The sequence below is a fragment of the Brachyhypopomus gauderio genome, chromosome 21 (assembly GCF_052324685.1).
Source record: "Brachyhypopomus gauderio isolate BG-103 chromosome 21, BGAUD_0.2, whole genome shotgun sequence".
NCBI lineage: Eukaryota > Metazoa > Chordata > Actinopteri > Gymnotiformes > Hypopomidae > Brachyhypopomus > Brachyhypopomus gauderio.
This window is the reverse complement of record NC_135231.1, coordinates 7185876-7207198: the sequence shown is the minus strand read 5'-3', so window position 1 is coordinate 7207198 and position 21323 is coordinate 7185876. Positions and strand designations below refer to the sequence as shown.

Below are 21323 nucleotides of genomic sequence, written 5' to 3'. Positions count from 1 at the left end.
TCCTTTTTGACCTCCTTTGTTTTGTTCTCTACCAACTCTTAAGTCATCTACATGCAGCCTTGACCCTCTACCTACTAACTTCCTAAAGAATGTGTTTCACTCAATAGCAGATGACATACTTCAGATAGTAAACATTTCACTCCTATCTGGTGTTTTTCCTAATGCACTGAAAACTCAAATCTCAAATCTACAATTTATTGGGAAAATAATTGAGAAAATTGTCTTCAATCTGCAAGTGGCTGTCTAGACAAATTTTAGTCAGGTTTTCGACCTGCTCACATTACTGAAACTGCTCTAATTAAGGTAATTAATGACATTCATCTGAACACAGATTCAGGGAAGCTGTCTGTTCTAATACTGCTTGACGTTAGTGCAGCCTTTGATACTGTAGACCAGGGGTGCTCATTACGTCGATCGCGATGTCGATGAAGGAAGTGTCGGTCGATCGCGAAGGAATGTGCGTAGATCGCGTCACATAAAATAGTAGTAGATGAATCGCACATCTGCACTGACGGTTGTATTTTGATTGACATTCACGGTAGCCAATCTGCAATCCACTCAACAAATTACGTTCGCCACCCCCCCCCCCCACCCCCCCCGCTCAACAAATTACGTTCGCCGCCACGCCGTAGATCTTTCTGACTTGGTCATCTTATAAGTAGCTCGCAAGCTGAAAACTGTGGGCACCCCTGCTGTAGACAATAACATTCTTATAAACTAGAGAAGTGGTTTGGTCTCTCAGGAACAGTCCTAAAATGGTTCAGTTCTTAGGAATTATTTTGTTGAAAATGAAAATAAGACTTCTGAAAGAGTGCCAGTGCCTTGTGGTGTTCCACAAGGTTCAATTCTTGGGCCACTCCTTTTTAATTTATACAAGCTTCCACTTGGACATATCATACTGATCATCATTATGCAGGGTGTTTGTATGTATTGCGCCCTCCATAATTATTGGCACACTGGTTAAGAAAAAAAAAAACTTTATTTAGAGTTCCTTCATTTGGTGGGGAAAAAAATACACATTAAGAAAATAATCTTTTGAAGTAAATCATGTGCCACAATTATTGGCACCCCTGGTGATGGCACTTTTTACAACCTCCTTTTGCCAACAAAACAGCCCTTAATCTTCTCCTATAACTCTTCACAATGTAGCCGGGTGGTTTTGTTTTAATAAGAACTAATTTACGATCAATTCCATTGGTGGTAATGTAATTACTACATGTAGTTTATTGGTTCTTTTAATTGCGAGGCTCCTATAAAAAGGGGCTCGGTTGAGGCCATCAGGACTGCTCTGGGTTCCCCCTCTACTTCCGGGTCGCTGCTTTGCTCCGAGAGTCTGTCGTTACTGTGCTCTGAGGTATGTGTGTGTGCGTGCGTGCGGTCGGGGCGCAGGTGGTAGTTGGCGTTCAGAATGTTTATTTTATTTTTTTTCTATTTAGAAAGTCTGTCGTCACCGCACTATACCGTGTTTGCCACTATCTGAGCCTGGTTGGCTTAGGCGTTGAGGTAAAGACACACTATGAGAATACCTCCTTTTACCACTGTTGTGCCTTGTTTTTATTTCATGATTTTTCGTGCGAATTATAGTGGGACTGCCGGCGTTTGGACCAATCGAAAACCTGCCTGCGTTTTGTGCCTCCGCGGAACTAATTGTCGCTGTGAGCGATTACTAGTGGCTGTTTCAGCCCAGCCATATCCAGCCCTTGGGGGAATAAGCTGCCGTTTTGCCTCAGAGAAAAGTGTTTTTAACAGAGTGTCTGTCTACAGTTGATCCGAGGCAGATTACAACTGTAGCGTTATTGTTTGTCTTCTAGATGTTGTATATTTCTTTTGGTTTGGCTGTAAAGAGCAGGAACCTCGAGTACAGCTGCTATCTACGACTGTGAAGCAACTCCGAGTCACGCTAGTGGTGTATATGAATATCTGTGTGGTTGCTATTGACTTATCTTACTTATTTTATTTCTTTTATTATGAAGGGAGGTGCGGAGGCCTTCAGGAGGTGAGGTCAGCCGTTTGATTCTGTTCACTTTGCTGTGGGGAATTTGTGATTGTTTTCTTTCTATGTACACGAGTGAGTGGTTGTGATTTTCATTTATTTGATTTAAGCTGCCTCACCGAGTGTGCTCCTCTGCTTTGCTGTTCTCTTTCTTTTTATGATTCTTGTCAATTAGCAGCCAGGAGTTTCTGCTGGAAGTTGAGCCAAGTCGTCTGTGTCTTTTATTTTATTTGTCATTGTCCATTTCATGGTTGAATAAAATTGTTATTTTTAAATCTCTCTCTTTGTCCCGTGGTACCCATGGACCTGTGTTAATTCTCTGGGTGTAATTCCCAGGGTGGCGTAGTTGGTCTTGGTTTATTAAAAATCCAAATATAAAGTATTAGATAACTCTACATTCCTCCTCCTCTCCCGTGCGTCACGTCACAACAAGATGGGAGAATACAGAAAGAGGGATCTTCAACCATTCCTCTTTACAAAACCTCTCTAAATCATCTAGAGTCCTGGATCTTCTCCACTGTACTCTCCTCTTCAGCTCACCCCACAGGTGTAATATTGGTTTGAGGTCTGGGGACTAAGATGGCCATGAGAGGAGCTCATCTTGCCGAAAGACTCAGTGACGACCCATCTTCAACTTTTAGGCAGATGCCACCAAATTCTGATTCACAATGTCATGATATTTCAGAGTTCATGATCCTTTATATCCTTACAAGGTTCCCAGGTCCTTTGGAGGAAAAACAGGCCCACAGCATCACCGATCCTCCCCCATACTTAACAGTAGGCATGAGGTGTTTTTCTTCCTACTCATACGTGGTGTTACACCAGACCCACTTAGAGTGTTTGTTGCCAAAAAGCTCTATCTTGGTCTCCCAGTTAAAATCCCAGTACAGCTTGGCAAACTCCACCCGTTTACGCTATGTGTATAACCCAGAAAAGGCTTTATTTGTGCATGCCTCCCAAATAGCTTGTTGGCTTGTAGATAGCGCCTGATGATTGTTTGGGAGACCTCATAACCCCAAGATGCTACGGTATATCTGTTCTGGATATGTTTCTGAAATTATGGTCTACAGTTTTACTGATATCACTCATGTTGGGCTCAAATGGTGAACCTGTATCAAGGGTTTCACCAAAGCTTGTAGAATTTGGTTTTATAGAAAAACAAAAGGTCTTTGCAAAACCAACAATACTCATCAAAGATCATCATTTGTGTGTATAATCCAAACTATTATTGGATAACCTCCATATCTAAACCTTCAATGATTGGTGGCACAGGGGACAGGGACTGAACTTCATGAAGTCCTCCAGCAACTCCTTGGTTTCGCCTTGGATGATGACTTGCAGATGATTCAACAAGAGGAAGTGAAGAATTACTAATTAAAGGTTCCAGATACTTGTACCCAATTTATAAACTACAGTAGAAATTACATAAATTGTTCAAATACATTTATTTCTTAGAAATTGTTGAGTGCCAATAATTGTGGAACAGGCCATTTTATAGGAAATAATTACATTTTGTCAGAGTGAGCTTTTGCTTCTGCAATAAAAATGATGATGACTTGCAAATGATTCAACAAGGTCCTTCACCTTCGTGTATGGTACACTCCACATGGAAGGGTCATCTGGGAACTCTTGCAGATGAACCAGAATCACATGTGAAATCTGAGCACGGGCCATTGAGACGCTGCCATGCTACGCATAGCCAAGTCCAACACAACCCTGCTGTCTCACTCAGTGTTATTGTTATTTTTAACACCAAACTATACAGTATAAAAATACTAAAGTAGGCTATTTCATACTAGTTCTGTATTTTTCAAACCAAAAAAAAAAAAAAACGAACCAATGACTAAGTTCCTACTTAAACATTTGTTACACCACAACAGGGAAACCTTATCTTTTACTGTACATCTGCATGAACAGTGACTTTTGCATGGTAATTGCATAAAAGGGTTTATATAGGCTCTGATGCTGTTGTTAGTCTGACCATATGTGCAGATGTGTTGACAAATCGCAGATTTAAGAAAGCATAATTCTATAAAGCTATTCTATAAAGCTAAGTTAGCATAATTCTAATAATGAGTCAAGGTAAGTGTTTGCATATTCTTCAAAGTCATTTTGTAAACTGTATACAATGACTGGAAAGATATAAATAATGACTGAAAAATAAGTGGTTCTTTGCATTATTCTATGCAGCACGCCAGTGTCTTTTATTGCTGAATTAATTTAGCTGTGATGTTCTAATTATTTTGTTTGAAATAATAAATTCCTCAGATGTACATTTTCTTTGATTCTTTTATGTGCAGGTTTATTTGATATTAATCTCCAGCGTGAGAGGAATAATCTCGAGCACCACACCGATGTGTTCCATGAGGATCGTCTCATCGTGAGACGCGGGCAACCTTTCACACTCACTCTGAGCCTGAAGTCTGATGTTTCCAAACTCAGCCAGGCCACTGTGATAGCTAAAACAGGTATTCAGATTATGAGTATTAATAGGTTAATACATGTTATTGATGTGTGATTAATGAACAGGTAAAAATTATCAATATGATTCACCATAATCAATTATAGCTGTGAGGATCAAAAGAGCCTGCTGGTCTAGAAAAAAAGTTTTTTTGATCTCACAATTGTAGTTTAAGGGTAATATGGCTGTCTATGCAGGGTGGCCTTCTTCAGTGTCCTCTGGGACCAGGGTCTTTATGGACATGAACAGAGGACCACAGGACTCTGGATGGAGTGCAGCATTGTCTCAGCATGGAAATAACACATCACTGACCATCTGTGCTGCTCCCAAAGCTCCTATTGGCAAATACCGTCTAATCCTGAGTGGTCTCTCAGTACGTCAAAGAGATATTGAACATGTTACTTATGTTGTAGACTACAACAATTGTTTTAGAATATATTACAGTAAATGATATATACTTTAATTGATATGTAATGTCATTACTACATTTGTTTTAAAACTCATTTAAGGAAAAGCAGCTATCATTGTGTAAATTCATCCTGCTCTTCAATCCCTGGTGTGCAGGTATGTGATGAATGACACAAAACACAGAGTCTGTTGAAAAAAGAAAAAATAACTTGTTAGTCTAATCTTGGTAAATGAAAATGATTAGTCTGATTTATCTGATGTTCTCATTATCGCTCTTAAAATGTATCAATCAAGTCTTTGTTTTGGTGGCGATGCTTTTAAAATGCGACAGATGATGACGTGTACATGGAGTCTCATCAAGAGCGGGAGGAGTATGTTATGTCCCAAGATGGGATTATCTTCAAAGGCAATGCTAACCACATCCATTCATGCCCATGGAATTTTGGCCAGGTATGGTCTCATCGTGGTTTTATGGCTTTTGTAGCAGACAGATTATTGAAACCAGATTAGTCATGTGTTTAGAGCAATTAGGCAACGTTCTATGTGTGTACCTAAAAAAAAATATATATATATATATATATATACAGTTGTGATCAAATTTATTCAACCCCCACTGAAATAAAGTGTTTTGGCCAGTTTGACATTGATTTTGATCATTTCAGTCATCTTATTTACAATTATATCAAAGAGGCACTTATAAATTAGACAAACATAACATAATATTTATGATGGAATAACCACAAATGTCTTTACTGTGCTCACATCATTATCAGTTTTATTCAACCCCCTAGTGACATTATTTTTTAGTACTTAGTACAACATCCTTTTCCAGTTATGACAGCTTTCAAGCGTGAAGCATAGCTTGACACAAGTGTCTTGCAGCGACCTATGGGTATCTTAGCCCATTCTTCATGGGCAAAAGCCTCCAGTTCAGTCACATTCTTAGGCTTGCGCACTGCAACTGCCTTCTTTAGGTCCCACCAGAGGTTCTCAATTGGATTTAAGTCTGGTGATTGCGATGGCCACTCTAGAATGTTCCAGCCTTGTGCCAGTGCAATAACCTCTTCTCTTGTCTTCTGGGACCATTCTCTTGCCTTCACCATGCTTGGAAACACACCAGTAGATGTCTAGAAGGAGCTGAGTATCACAGTCCTTTTAAATCTGCCTAATTGGTGCTTATCATGCTTGATTGCTGCTCGTTGACATCCACAGATGTTTTCAATACCTGATGGAAAACACTGGAATGAACCTCTGTTCTTAGGAGTGGTAGTCGTAAAGGGGTTGAATAATTGTGTCAATGAAGAAATCACAAAAAGGCCATTTAATACTTTATGACAAAAAAAATTGATGCTATCTTAGTTGCATTTAGTTCTTTAACAAGTCCTTGTAAGATTTCATTATGAACACAATTACAAATGTGCACTGAATTCCATAAAACCCTTCGCAGCATTGGGGGTTGAATAAATTTGATCACAACTGTAGCAATTACACAAAAAATACCAAATGAGAGTTTGAGCAGGGCAAAACCAAACCAGAACCAAGGCTCCGGTTGGTCGAGGCTCAATAGCATCACAGAGTAGATCTCGGTTGAATTTTAGCAAGTTTTACATTTGTCCAATAGACTCGATGAAGCAATTTGAGTCAAGTTCTGCTTAACACAGATGGAAGAGCTTTGAATACAAAGTATAATCTTGTCCTACTCTTTGTCTTCAAGTTGTAATTGTCTTGTTCACATGTTTGGTGCAAGTCAGAGGAGAACAGGTAAGGGAGGATATCAAGTTATATGTTTTCTGTGACGGGCAGGTGTGAGCAACTAAAAAGGAAGCGATCACGCCAAGTCTCAGGGAAATAGGATGGTTTAATAGAAAGTGTGCAAACCAAAAACCCATGCATTGTTCCAGATTAAGGAAATAATAACCAGCAGTCAACTGGTACAAAGACAAGACATATATAGACGAACAAACGACCCTCAGGTGAGACGGATCACGGGTCCCGCCCACCTGAGGGACGAACATCACGTGACCAAAAACAGGACAGCTGCCGCTGTAACCGGGGGCGACCGGTAGGGGGCCCCCCCACAACGTGACAGACCCCCCCACCAAAGCCGCACTCCCCTCCGGATGTGCGGCTTACAGCGGCAGCACACAAAACACAACAAAGGGGTGGGAGGGCGTGGACAAGACAGGGACCCGTTCCCTGCCGTCCTAGAGCTAAAACACAAAACACATAAGGCTCCTCGTCACAGGACGCAGACAAGGCAGGGACCCGTTCCCTGCAGTCCTGGAGCTGAAACAAAACAGACATACAGGTTAGCTCCCTCCTGGGCGGGACCCTGGACCAACTGGGCCGTCAACAAGACGATAACCACGCCCTGGTCGGTCACAGGGCCCTCGCGCCCTAACCGGCCTTAGGCCGCTTAAGTCCCACCGCTGTGTGCGGACCGGGAGCACATGGCCCAACAAACGTCACAGGTGTGGATGTGTGCAGGCCGCCACACTGGGATGCGGCCACGGCTCCTACCGACCACCTCCCGAACCTACCTCTTCGCTCGGAGCTGACCCCTGCCCTTTTCGCTAGGGGTCACCCCAGACTCCTGGGGAGTGAACCCCTCCCGGGGCCCCTCATCTCAAGGTGGACTCCTCCACCCAACCCAGGAGCGCCAGAGACCAGGGCCCTGGCAATCCGCATCAGGGACACGCTGGTCACCCCGAGCTTGAAGGGGAGGGTCTCCTCCTGGAGACCCCACTAGGTCCGGGAGTGCCGCAGTCCACCACCAGGAGCGACCTGCAACACATCACACACACGCACACAGACGACACACAACACATAACACGCACTGCCCTGACCTTTGCACCCCCTTATACCCAGGGGGGAGGGGACCCCTTCTTGGCATGAGGAGACACCCTGTCCATACACCCCAGGCATCCTCAGCCTACAAAGGGGTACAGGGGCTCCTCCCTGCTCAGGGGTCCCTCCCAAAGGCCAGTTCTCCCTAAGGAGCAGCGCCTTCTGAGCCACATGCCGTGGCTCAGGAACCCCATAGCTCCCCCCCAAAAACATATTTAGGGGGGGCCCCTCTGGGGAACAACAAAACAAAAAACACAGACAACATAAAACACACACACACCTAAGATGCCCTCCATGCCACCTCCAGTGGCACGGGACCTCAAATGGGCCCCTCCCCACACACAGTGAAGAGGGGTGCAAGAGAGGAATTACATAAAACAAAGCACGCTACACTCTAGGACAAAACAAACACGCAAAGACAGAACACAAACAAACGGACAGGACCCATCGATGCGCGCGCTCTGCGGAGCGTGACGCGCCTACTCCAGCTCTCTCTCTCACCGTTTTCCCAACGGGATCCGCAGATCCTTGGAGAGAAAGAGCTATACGCGAGCGGCTTGTGCGTCACGCCCACAGCGACGCGTCTCTCGGGCTCGCAGTCGCTCACCCCCGTCACCACGGGATATTGGGTGAGCGAGGCGAAAGGAGCCAAGAGACGCCTGCGTTACACGCGTTCTAGCGCGCAGCACGCATCGGCGGACCCGTCCACACACACGAACACCACCAGCGAAACACACACACCACGGCACACTCACACACTCGCTCACGTCCGCGTCGTTATTAAAACACAACACAACGTACATACACACACACACAGACGATAACGGACAACGGACGTGCGCAATGTGAGGCACCGGTAGTTTCGCTGGGCGAGAGCGGAGTCTACTGGTCCCCAGCTCTAGTCACCGCCGTGTTACTTACGGGTTTTAACACAAACAACATTTAAACACGGCGGGACGAGTGGGGACAGACTCAACACTCTCTCAGACAATACACGACAAACACACAGCACGTAGACAAACACTTACCACGAGACATGACCACGAACGAAGGAGAAAGTAAGAGAGACTGGCGGCTTCCGAAGGTGGCTGGTTATTCTGTGACGGGCAGGTGTGAGCAACTAAAAAGGAAGCGATCACGCCAAGTCTCAGGGAAGTAGGATGGTTTAATAGAAAGTATGCAAACCAAAAACCCGTGCATGGTTCCAGATTAAGGAAATAATAACCAGCAGTCAACTGGTACAAAGACAAGACATATATAGACGAACAAACGACCCTCAGGTGAGACGGATCACGGGTTCCGCCCACCTGAGGGACGAACATCACATGACCAAAAACAGGACCGCTGCCGCTGTAACCGGGGGCGACCAGTAGGGGGCCCCCCCACAACGTGACATTTTCGATATAATTGTTGTTGTATCACTGACCTCAAGAATAAAATCAGAGGAAAAATCTGGAAAAAATATTTCTAGCATAGTTCCAGATCTGCAACAACCTATAAAAGTCGATTTTAAAAAGAGGGAATTGCAGCGTGAGCTCTGACAAAGTAGGAAGGACTCTGTCTATATTAAAATCTTTGACTGACCTGATATCAGCCCTGTACCAGGTGAGGAAAGCAGAATCAAACAAACATGGGGTCAATAAGGTATTAGCTACCAGTGGAGTAAAGACTAATGTAGACTGTCTCTATCAGTGGTTGATCACCACTGTGATGGTTTTGCTCATTTGCATACTTTATGAATTTTTTCCTGTGTGTTTTTTAAGTTTGAACCAGGAATCCTAAATGTCTGTCTGAAGATCCTGAATAAGAGTCTCCAGCATAAGGAAGACCCAGATAGAGACGTCTCTCAGAGAGGTGACCCCGTGTACGTGACCAGGGTTCTTAGCGCCATGGTGAGTGCAGTATGACAACAGAGAGGGCGGGGCTGTCACACTGCAGTTTAATGTCTCTGACCTACTTGATTCTTGGCCGTCACATTTAACAGGTCATCACACTGACATGTGGTGTCCGGTTTGCCAGAGCAGATAAACTGCTGTATTGTGCTGTGGTGTTAGGATCAGGATGTGTGTGGTAGTAACCTTGGTGTATGTGGACCATGTTTACATGCTGGTTCTAACACTGGCTGCTTTTGCACGAGTTCGTCTACTGTGCAGTTTTATGTTCACGCTTCATGTAAATTGTGCTTATTTGTCAGATAAATGCAAATGATGACAGTGGAGTCCTGCTTGGCAGATGGGGAGACACCTACCCTAATGGGGTGGAGCCTACAGCATGGACAGGAAGTGTAGAAATCCTACACCAGTGGAGGGACAACAAATGTAAATCGGTGCGCTATGGCCAGTGCTGGGTGTTTGCAGGTGTGGGTTGCACAGGTAATGTCCAATAAGAAGTTATCAAGATAATGTGATCCAATGAGGAAATAGCAAATCTGTTCGTACAAGTAATACTCTTTAAGGATCCCTTCATCAAATAGTATAATCAGAAGTGAGCTGTACACAAGATACCCAATGAGATTACCCCACAGCAAGGATCACCTGCTTGTGGAGAATCTTCTTGATTGGTTAGCACAGTCGAACTTTAAATATAGATTTATATTGCGACCTTGTCTAATCTAATGAGGTAAGGCTGATGCGTGTTCATACACTAACGCCTGGAACGAACACATTTAATATATAAATAAAGAAAAGCACACATCAATATTATTATGTTCTGGGACTTATTGCAGATGTATTTCTTTTTCTAAATGTTTCTATTTTACTGGCACCTGTCAGAAGGTAAATACAGAAGTGTCCTTCAAATGAATCACCAAAACAGTGACAGTATAAGAGTACATCTAATACTCTCGGAAACAGAAGTAATGCCAGAGAAGCATGCATGAGCCTACCTCAGCCTCCTGCTGCTGTGATCTGGATGTAATGTAAATGTGCCATGTTTGTCAATTGTGATTTTCACCCCACCTGAAATGTTACAATACATATATTGGCTTCCGTAAACGTTTCTTTATCATGTTCTTCTATAGTCAGAAATCAATTTGAGATGCAGGTTTTGGGGTTGAAGTTGATTCCTCAACTCTTCTGGTTTATAAAAGGCATGTAATCGCACCAATGATACAAAACTCAGTCTGATCATTTGCAAGAGGTCACAAAGTTCAATTTGACATGAAGGAGATCAAACCAGAAATAAAAAAAAATTAACATTGATATTAAAATGTAGGAAGTAAAATCTCAGAGAATCTGTTTGTGCTTGCCAGTCGCACGAGCACTTGGTATTCCTTGTCGTGTCATTACCAACTTTGAATCAGCCCACGACTCAAATGGTAACCTGAAGATTGAGGTATACGTGACAGAGAATGGGGAGACAGTGGAAGAAACTGTGTGGTGAGACCCTGCACCTTCATCTTTCCTCAATAATTCAACCATTTGGTCACTTTGAAATGAAGCATTAATGTTGAGGCTCCTAATTCAGGCAGTCTCCCAGTTCTTGTAATAATTCGGGAGTCAGACTTCAACACTAGTTTACAGAGGGCTTTCTATGTGGTCAAATACAGAGGTAATGGAACCTGAAAATTCTAAAAAAAAAAAAAAAACCACATGGGGCAGAACCAGCACCATATTGCAAGTAAACCCATATCCATCCAGGGATGTATACAGAAACCTAAAATACATCACCATTCAAATGTGTGTTGGATGTAACAATTTACATAAAATGAGAAGACTGACTGCATACTGCTTAGTGTAGATTTTACTCAACTGTTAGCAACAAAATAGTATAAAAGCACAGTACTTATTCATTTCATTGATAATGTAACTTCTAAACAGGAATTTTCATTGCTGGGTGGAAAGTTGGATGAAGCGTTCTGATCTCAAACCAGGCTATGGTGGCTGGCAAGTCAGTGATCCAACTCCTCAAGAGCAAAGTGAAGGTATGGCTACAAAAATAAACGAATGGTTGAAGATCTGAAAAATCTAAGGAAAATGAACATGCAAATCTTACATACTCTATTTTACTGCATATTGGTGCATAAACGCAATTTATGCTCGTCTTTCCTTTGGTGATTAAATTCCAAATATTAAACAGATTTTGAAGAGTGACAGCCTTCAAGTAGCAGCCTGAACACTAAAATGTGTAATCCAAATGCTCACAGACGAAAACCAAAAGAGACCAGTGCCATAAAGTTCTATGTTTCCTGGTCATGTGCTATAGGCGTGATGTGTTGCGGTCCCGTCCCTGTGAAGGCCATAAAGGAAGGTGACCTCACCTGCAAGTACGACGCTGCCTTTGTGTATGCCGAGGTCAACGCGGATGTAATTGTGAAGGAGAAACTGTCAGATGGAACTGTGGGGGACACTGTGGATATAGTCCGTGTAGGTCAAAAGATTAGCACCAAGAACATCGGCGTGGATGCCAGAGAGGACGTCACCCATCTGTATAAGCACACAGAAGGTAAACTGCATCACGTGTCATTTCCCCAGCTAGCTATGGAAATCAAGAAACTTTTACCACCATGTCCTCATAGATGAAAACAAAGCTGTGCATTTTTATTTTATATTCTATTGAAATCCATTCCATGAAATTAAACCCAAACCATGTTTTCTCTCACAGGCTCAGAGCTGGAGCGCAAGTCCTACAGGAACGCACAGGTCTGTCAGGATTTTGACCTGAGCATCGAGTGCCCTCAAGGGATTAAGAAGGGCTCAGACTTTACCCTGCACGTCCTCGTGCTGAACAAAAGCAGCACTGTGAAGAATATAAGCCTCCGGCTCAGGTCCAGAGGTGTGCTGTACAACGGTAAACCAATCAACGAGGGTTCTCAAAGTCTCGTGAAAAAACATTCCCTCAGTCCTGGCAAAGGTTAGTAGGAGTGTTGCAGGAAATTGCTAAAAAGAAATTGCATGATGAGTCCATTATTCACTTAATGTTGAATGGGCATTTAGTGACCTCCTTTAGAGATTTGCTACCTGAAATATAGCTTCATTACCACTGCTCTACCAGAGAACGTAGATGGAATCAGTACACACTGATTATATCCATGGCTTGTGGAGATTTGTTTGATGGACACTGGTGATGAAGAACTAAGCATGAAGTCGTTTCCCATCTTGGCAGAGCTGAGGGTTCCGATGGAGCACACCTACAACAGCTACTCCACACTGCTCCACACTGACTGTCAGCTGGTGGTCACCGCGCAGCTCACAGACATCGGAACCTCTGGCAAGATGATGGAGAAACGCGTCATCATCCTGGAGGATCCTGAGATCAACATTCAGGTGCTGTGATGATGAACTGAGCATTGCAAGTGTCTAGAGACGTTTAAAGAGAAACCTGTTTTTCTTGAGTTGGGAAAACTAATTTAGTTCTTTGTGGATCTTTAAAAAGTGACTATTTCATTCATAAAAAAGCACAAGGAGTTACCATTACTGTAGAGTAACATACTAAGAATTAAACAGATAATTTAAACTGACTAGAAACAGCTAAAATGCATTTGTTATCCCAACTGGCATTTATACAGCATAATTGTTATTTTAAAACATTTGATTAAACTCACAATACAGGGCAAGCTATGAATAATAGAGTAATAGAGTTGGCTAATAGAGTAATAGAGGTGGTCACTCCAAATCTAGGTCTCCAACTCTGAGAGTACATGGCTAATTGGGTGAGCCACCAACTAATTAGAACCCAAGGGCAGAGAAGATAGGCATCTCTGAACCAAACAAAAGGTAACTGATAATCCAGCAGGCCCAACCAGGATGCAGTTAATTATTGGAGGGAATCCTCTAAAGAAAGAACCAAAAGACCCAAAGTAGGGCTTGAACCACCACAAACCTACCAAGGTGGTACAACACAAACAGCCCATTAGGAATAAGTAAGGCTGTCAGGGGAAGGTGGACTAATGCTCAAGTCCATGCTCGAGTAGGCAGTAGGACAAGCGTGGGTAATTGCCCAACTACTGCAAAGACAATTTGTGCCTCCCTCTAGTGGCCAAAGGCAGCCTAGCAGGGCTATAACTCGGACAATGTGTTTGGTTGAAAATGTCATTTGACAAAATCATTTAATTATTATAGAATTTCAAAGCTCCCTGTGTTTTAAAAGAGTGATCTAATTTAGTTAATGAAATACACATTTGTGTATCTCACGAGATTTCCTATTCCTGACAGTAATTAGATGGTTAGACAAGAGTGTCCAATTTGTGTTTGCCTGCAGATTCTCGGGCAGCCCAGAGTGGGATGGCAGAGCTCTGCAAAGCTGTCAGTGATAAACCCATTGCCTGTGGAGCTAGGAAAATGCCGCTTTACTATGGAAGGATCAAATCTCACTAACGGAGAAACCCTGTCTCGCACGTACGTAGCTATTGTTGTATCGGTACTTTGAATGAGCTCAATCATTCTGAGGAGATTGTCTAAACAAATGTGTTTTCCCAATGTAGGATTCGACATGTGGGCCCTGGAAAAGAGGCCAGTGTGAAGATCTACTTCACACCAACCCAAAGTGGCCCACGCAAGCTGATGGTGGATTTTTACAGCAAAAAGTTGGGCCATATCAAAGCTTACAAAAATCTGAATGTCAGCAAGTAGACGCAAGGAGAAAGAGCATTAAAAGAGAAAAGAACAAGGGAGGTCTAATCTTGACCCAGTCGTGGCCAGGGTTTCTCTCTGGTACATTTGACCAAGCGTAGTTTAAACATGATGATAATACACAATATTAAAAGCATTACTAATTAAATCTTTCAGTTTACTTTTGCTGTGCTTCTGTCATATATGATAATTACAGAACGCTCTGAAAATAAGACTAATTCGTTACCCCCCTAACACAGGGGTGTCCCGCGGCCCGCATTCAAATCTTCTGGCCCGCAGCCTCTGTTGATTGCAGTATTTTATATATCACCAGAAGATTGCAGTACATACTGTAATCATGTCTGAGTTTGTAGTCCCAGAAACATATAGACCCGTATGAGTTTAAAGTCCTAAATACATCACCAGACATGTCTCATGCCCTGCACTATGCTTCTGAATTACTACCTCATGGTAGTCAAGACTCAGTGGAAGCATCACAACAGCGAGCAATGCAAATCTGTTCCCTCAGAGAAATGTTACAATTTAATACATTTACAAGAATTACATAATAGGTAGTGAAAAAATATGAATGACTCCTACATCTATGACTGTACCCCCACTGATATTGATCTGTTCTGTGGATAAAATTAATCATTACATAGTCTGTTGCAATTGACTATATATCAGTCCAAAAGCATTGACCACCATCAATGTATGTATTCATTAGCTTGGGTAATAGTCCCAGGATATTTATTTGTTTGCATAATTTTCAGCAGGTTCCTGCACTTTCTTCCTGAACTGTTCAGTGTTGCCAACTTAGTGACTTTGTCGCTATTTTTAACAACGTTTTGTAGGCGACTAGCGACAGATCTAGAGACTTGTTGTGGTGTTATTGGAGAATTTTGGAGACTGAGATGAACACACATGCTCTTTAGTTATTGTCTTCCTCAGCCCTGACCCACATCACTAGGCCTAGGATTAAGCTATAATGGTAAATCTGTGGTGTAGAATGCATACATTTGTGTGTGTGTGTGTGTGTGAGTGTGTGTATATATATATATATATTGTGCAGGTATCACAATGAAGCAGTGGGTTTCTTTTTTTTTTTTTTCATTTTAATTGAATAACATTTTCTACTTCCAGCAAGATCACCCAAGCCCTCATTTTCTGCAGATCTTGGAGAGAGCTTTTGCCAGTCTGGTACGTATGGACTTTCTCCTGAGCTTAGGGATGGTCTTGTCAGAGGTGGATGGTGTTTCAGCACTGGTAGATTGGAAACCTGCAAAGTCAAAGCAAATAGATGGTGAGAGGGATGCTGTGTGTCATTATTCCATGCTGTTGTCATTATTGTTGTTCATGCCCTATTAGTTGTGCAGCATGAAAGACTACTAAACCATAGAACACAACTAAACCATGGAAGACTACTATACCATGGACCCCTTACTTCTTTATGCATAATACTGAATTATGAATAATTAAACTTCACCAAAGAAATACTAAAACACGTACCATCTGGAATACGTTTGTCCACCACCTGGTCCTCCGTGTGAACATGCACTTTGTTTGTCCGTTTCTTTAAAAAGAGCAGACAATTTGATATAAAATCATTCAAAATATGATTCTGACAATAGCATAAATGTATGGTTGAAAATCATTCAGAAGAGCAGAGTCTAAAGCTAATGGTGTGACTGGGAATAAATACATTTTAAAAACAGATACCTTGAATCTCAGCTTCAGAAATCTTGGAAACCTGAACCACCAAGATTTCTTCTCCAGCCCCACATCCACTGTCTGTGCTGCACTCTGCAGAGCAGAGCCTGTATGGTCCTGTTCTGACCGAGAGGTGGTGATGCCAGCGACGTCACTGAACACAGTGTGGGCAATCAGAGCTGACAGCTCAGAGCAGCATCTCTGTAGAGACAGCCTCACTTCCACGTCAGCCTCCGTCACAGATTCGCTTCCAGAACAGTAGTGATCAGTGTCAGACTTGGTGCAGGACGTCAACCCAAGGCTTTGGTGGAGAAGATTTTCTGTGGCCATCTTCACAAAGCTCCTCACGATGCCCAACTGGAGTGTCTCCATGGAAAGGTCAGTATCCGACAATACTGACCGAGTCCCCCTGCAGCTCATTTGTGCTTTTACTTTCTCCAGAGCCGCAATCCTTTCCAGCATCAAGTTCCTCACTATAGGGAGGAGCTCCTGAGAGGACTGCCTGAGGGAGTCTATGGAGAGTCTGCTGTCCAGTGCTTTCCAGGAACTGCTGATCACTTTACCAGCAATTACTTCAAAACTGTCTACAGTTATGAAGTCACTGAGGGCTTCCAAATGCATGTCAGACGGTGTTAATATCTGCCTCATGTACAAAACCTCCAGCCTTTGCTTCACAAATGTTAAAAAATCCTTTCCTATTAGCTGTCCAGGAAGGTGCTCGTCAGGAATCAGTGACAATATGCATTCAATAATGCTCTTAGAGAGGTTTGTGGAGTTCAGCAGTAGTTTGTAGTTTGGAGTGGTTGTGCAGAACTCCAAAAACCCAGACATCCTGGTCATAACTGCACGCATCAGACGTTGGGCAACGTCCTCAATGTCGCTTACAGGCAGTGTAACACTATCATTGAGGTCATTATTGCAGTAAATCTCCAGAAGAGGTGAGTTCATCTAGAGTAACAACATGTGCAAGAGTAGTAAACAAGATTGTAGTCACAAGAGGGTGAGAGTAGTAAACAAGATTGTAGCCCCCCCCCCAATTACATCCGTGCTGATCACTGGCCTTGGTCTCACACTGCATATATTGCTAATGGATATATAAACACATCACCTATGGAGGAAAACATGAATAATAATAAAAATAATTGAATAAATGAACTAAAACATTTTAGTCCTTCACCTGTTTTAGGGAGTCATCCACAATAGCGGACATGATGCTGATGGTCTCTTTCATGTTGAGATGCTTTATCTCGGGTGGCAACATATTCATGATGGCCCTCATGACCTCTCCGTGGATCAGGCTGAAGATCCTGTCCTTTGAGATGCCAAAGATGACCCTGAGAGGCTCTGACATAGATGATGTGCTGCTTCTTGTGTTCAGATCAAACCTACTGAAATTAATATTTCCCAATAAACTATAAAATACATAAAGGAATCACAGGCTTGATGACATTAAGCCAAAATTAAGCCAAAACTGTTAAACTCAGTGCTTGTGGACTTTGAGTTTAACTGAGTAAATAACTCAGCATATCAATACTCCAAATGAATACTCAGTCTGAAGGTTGGTGGTGAGTATTGACTTACATGCACACGGAAGCATAAATTACAGGACGAGGGGGAAAACCACGTCTGCTCTTCGGTCCGCAGGTGATCTGAGAGGGAGAATCATGTGTCTCTCCATGATCCACCTCATGAGGGCTGCTGGAGATGCAGGTTCCTCCTGAGGACCTCACCCCTAACAGGCCTGACTCAAAAGCAGGAGCAACCACCTCCTTCACTGCCACTTTGACCCATGCTGAGATTTTTTCCAGCACTTCAATCAAATCCTCCATTTTCATCTAGTTAGGTTAAAGGAAAGTGTAAAACGGTCATCAGTATCCAAAAGCTTAATGATTTTTAATTATTACTTTTATTTAACCTTAAGCTGATTATTTCTTTAAGAAGTAAAATGCTAATGCAAAGAACATCTACTGTTGTGAAGGTCTGACCAGACATGGCCAAAGGCTCATGTTGCTATGGTAACTCATAGACACACAGGCAGATAGGAAGACAGAGATACAGAGATTGGTACTCACATTGCTTGGCAGTGTATTCCTCAGCTCTTCAGTTAGAACAGCTGGATTAATCCCAGAGGTGGATACGACTCCACCACTTTTCCCACATGGAGGAGTGTTGAGCTCCTCCATCACTGCCTCCTCCACTCTAGTACAGCAAATAGCTGTGGTGAAAGAAACATTTACTTTAAGCATCTATAAGGCAGACACTAATGATGCACATAAGCAAATGTCACTAAAAATATAAATTATGGAAAATTATACTGTTATGAATAAATAACCGTATAATGCATCACGTTTTGGTAACATGTCATCACGCTAAATCTCACCTGAAAACCATCTGCTATGGTCTTTCTTTGCCTGCTTGCTTTTCACGCTGGGGGCAGAGGCATCACAGCCCTCAGGAAGCTCTTCTGCTTTAACTTTGTTAAACTGTAGTAGAGAAAATGAAGAAAAAATGAGTTTCATGATGACCGGTTTTGCATTTCTCAAAATCCTCCACAAGGTGGCGTTATTAGAATTGTTGTGTAGGCCTATGCGCTAAAAATGGAGGAAACTGGTGACGCTTTACGAGTGTGTCCCATAGGAAACGGTTGATTTGCTCATGCAGGCCTATATATATAAACTTACTGACATGGGTAAACATAGCATGAAGAAATAATTTGCATCATGTTTCCCTTTATAATACATCTTCTCCTTGACTGAATGCAGTTATGACTGTTGCAGGCTCGGTCTAGACTCCATTACCACATTTTCTCATTGTCATTAAGTCGCGACCCACTTTTTAAAAAAGTTGTAGGTTGCCGTACACCATGCACTTTATGTAATACAACTTATTTGGTGGTCTTATGAAGGGCCGTTTATAAGCTATTGAAATTATTACAAAAAACAGTGTGTATAAGTGCTCTGGGGCCTTCACGACCGCCACTTGCGTCTGTGTTAAGGTCATTTGTAGACGGTGCCTTAGACGTTGCAGTGGTGAAAGTTGCACATTTAAAATAACATGTTGTCTGCTATTTAAACTACGTCTATTCCTGACGTAAACAAAGTTGTAGATGTTTGTCTTGGTTGCCAGAAATAAGAATTTTCATATTATAGCACTTTTGTTAATACTGTCTTAAAGTTATTGAAGAAAGAATTCCGAATATTCGAACGTGAAACAAACTTCATTGAAGTTTCCTAGTATGCATACGAGTGACTTTTGATCCCATTAAAATTAACTTAAAATTATGTACAGTTATAAAGAAGTGTGTCCTCTTTGGGACACAGAGATGTAGACTGTGTGGAAAAAATGCGATATTTTTCGCTTGGCCATTTTCAACGCTTAATGCTAAAGTTTCCGCTCCGCTTTGCGAGTCATGCTGGTGATCGGATTCCTGCATTTGTTTATGGGCAGAGACGAACATGTGAGCGGGAGCTGGAGTCTATCGTTTAACTTTTAAAATACAAACTCAAAAGGTGGATATTTTTCCAATTACAAAAAAATCCTTGCCCATAAAAAATAATGCTGTTGTCTGCTGTCGCCAGTGGCGAGTGAAATAATTATGTTAGGGTTACCATAAATATTACTCGCAAATTTATATTTATGGTCGTGATTGCGACGATTTTAGTCGCAATCTGAAGCCCTGGCATGTCTGACGGGTGCCTCTGATTTTTTCCAGGATAAAAGGTGAGTACAAAATTAGAAGAGTAGCATATTAATTTTTTTTACAAGCTGTCCGCGACCCACCCAGAACGTGTCCGCGACCGCGACCCACTTTTGCGTCGCGACCCACCAGTTGAGAATCACTGGTCCATCATATTTGGACTGCTCAGACGGGATGGGTGGATGGATGGGGGGGGGGGGGGGGCATACAGCATATTTTGAAAGCCAATGTGTTCTGATGTGATAAGAGGCCGTAAAATGAAGTAACTGGGATGTAACCGGATAATTAATGTTAATCTGAGTCGCCATTTGTTCTATTTTTGTGCAATATTCTACAATCACTGTTGCTACAAAGCAACTTTAGAGAACTGTCTCGACGAGGAATGTAATTTTCAAAAAATAGACTGAGAAGCGGCTCTCTCGAATTTACTCGGACTAAAGTGAGATTATGGAAAAAGCTCAAAGGAACATGAACTTACGCTCATCATTTGATGACTTGGAATGGTCACTTTACTCGCACAAGATATCGCTGAACCGCTGTAGTAGGTACTTCAACCTCGGTGCCGATCAAACTATCTGTGGTTTAACCGCTGTCTGTGGCGACTTTTATAGGTCTCCTGCATTGTGAAGTCATATGCCGTGTTGTCGTAGGTACGCAGTTAGACAATAACTAAAACTACTAATTGGCCGTGTTGTCATTGTGACGCAGTTAGATAATAACTAAAATTTGAATGTTTTGCCTGAAGAACATCAGCTACTCAAATCTAACAAATGCTAACCTAGCTAGATAGCTATAGTTGGCATTAACTTGCTAAAGTAGCTACTTATAGCGAACGCTTTCGTCGGCTGTTATCTGTGGCTGAGACCATCAACATCAGTTAACGTTACTATTGACGTCTTAATGCGGGGATTCATATAACTTTATCATTTGGTAGCGTAGTGATAATTTAGCTCTAGCCATGACCATAGAATTAATGTCCAGCCACAGATGGGCATCCGTTTTTGGTACACCTGTTTGATTTTGCTGATCGGGTTTTATGATTATCCAGAGGGGTTAGCTGAGGGTTTATTAAAAATCACCTCATACATTAGCCGCAACTCAGAAGATACATTTACTAAGATAAGGTATTTATTAGCTAACCATATTTTAATCAAATGTAGGTGACTCACCTTGTGTTTATGTTCCCGCTTGCTAATTCTCTAGTGAGTAAAACTTTAAATCAGCTGACTGCCTTTCACTCACGCACCATGACAACCGTCGCGGGACCACGTCCCGTTTCAAATTACATTCAAATACATTTCAAATTAAAAATAATAACTTGTTTACAGCCTATCACTTCTTGTGTGTTCATTTTTATTCTATATACATTATAGAATTGGCCGAGTCTTCAAGTGCAAATCACATTGGGCTGGCCCATGTTAATCTCAGTAGTTTGGGCCGGGACATTTATCACAGCCACTCTGGCCCTGGACATGTATCAGATCCACTCCGGTGTTATAAAAATCTGTGCTACCAGTAGGAGTTGTAGCCCCAATGTTACTGTGCCGTCCCTCTGTGTTCCGTCACACTACCGAAAGTACGGCACATCGGCTTGTGTCCCGGTACACAGCAGAACAGCGGCTCGTGTCACGGTACACACAGCAGAACAGCGGCTCGTGT

General features: G+C 42.5%; 2 protein-coding genes across 2 annotated transcripts; one reads left to right on the top strand and one right to left on the bottom strand.

Moving 5' to 3' along the window:
* Nucleotides 1-3921: 3921 nt before the first annotated feature.
* LOC143485032 (protein-glutamine gamma-glutamyltransferase 2-like) lies at nt 3922-14443 on the top strand. Its single transcript, XM_076984169.1, has 15 exons — nt 3922-4015; nt 4049-4075; nt 4294-4461; nt 4652-4827; nt 4964-5018; nt 5194-5312; nt 9473-9601; nt 9904-10081; nt 10960-11086; nt 11528-11631; nt 11913-12152; nt 12312-12560; nt 12813-12973; nt 13908-14044; nt 14131-14443. The coding sequence occupies exons 2-15, from the start codon at nt 4066-4068 to the stop codon at nt 14276-14278; spliced, it is 2001 nt and encodes a 666-aa protein (XP_076840284.1). The 5' UTR covers nt 3922-4015; nt 4049-4065; the 3' UTR covers nt 14279-14443.
* Nucleotides 14444-15373: 930 nt separating this feature from the next.
* Nucleotides 15374-20224, bottom strand: LOC143485033 (uncharacterized). The gene is made up of 8 exons (XM_076984170.1): nt 20143-20224; nt 18348-18450; nt 18040-18182; nt 17549-17802; nt 17145-17355; nt 15977-16915; nt 15767-15830; nt 15374-15536 (listed from the first exon to the last, which is right to left on the bottom strand). Exons 1-8 carry the CDS (start codon nt 20149-20151, stop codon nt 15418-15420), a joined length of 1842 nt encoding a protein of 613 aa, XP_076840285.1. The 5' UTR covers nt 20152-20224; the 3' UTR covers nt 15374-15417.
* Nucleotides 20225-21323: the final 1099 nt, after the last annotated feature.

Bases quoted from the DNA above. Each gene is read 5' to 3' on its own strand.
- LOC143485032 (XM_076984169.1), top strand. The intron at 12,561-12,812 runs GTTAGTAGGAGT...CCATCTTGGCAG, and splicing joins TTCCCTCAGTCCTGGCAAAG to AGCTGAGGGTTCCGATGGAG. The intron at 12,974-13,907 runs GTGCTGTGATGA...GTTTGCCTGCAG, and splicing joins ATCCTGAGATCAACATTCAG to ATTCTCGGGCAGCCCAGAGT.
- LOC143485033 (XM_076984170.1), bottom strand. The intron at 17,803-18,039 runs GTGAGTACCAAT...TAACCTAACTAG, and splicing joins GGAATACACTGCCAAGCAAT to ATGAAAATGGAGGATTTGAT. The intron at 16,916-17,144 runs GTGAAGGACTAA...TTGTTACTCTAG, and splicing joins TGGATGACTCCCTAAAACAG to ATGAACTCACCTCTTCTGGA.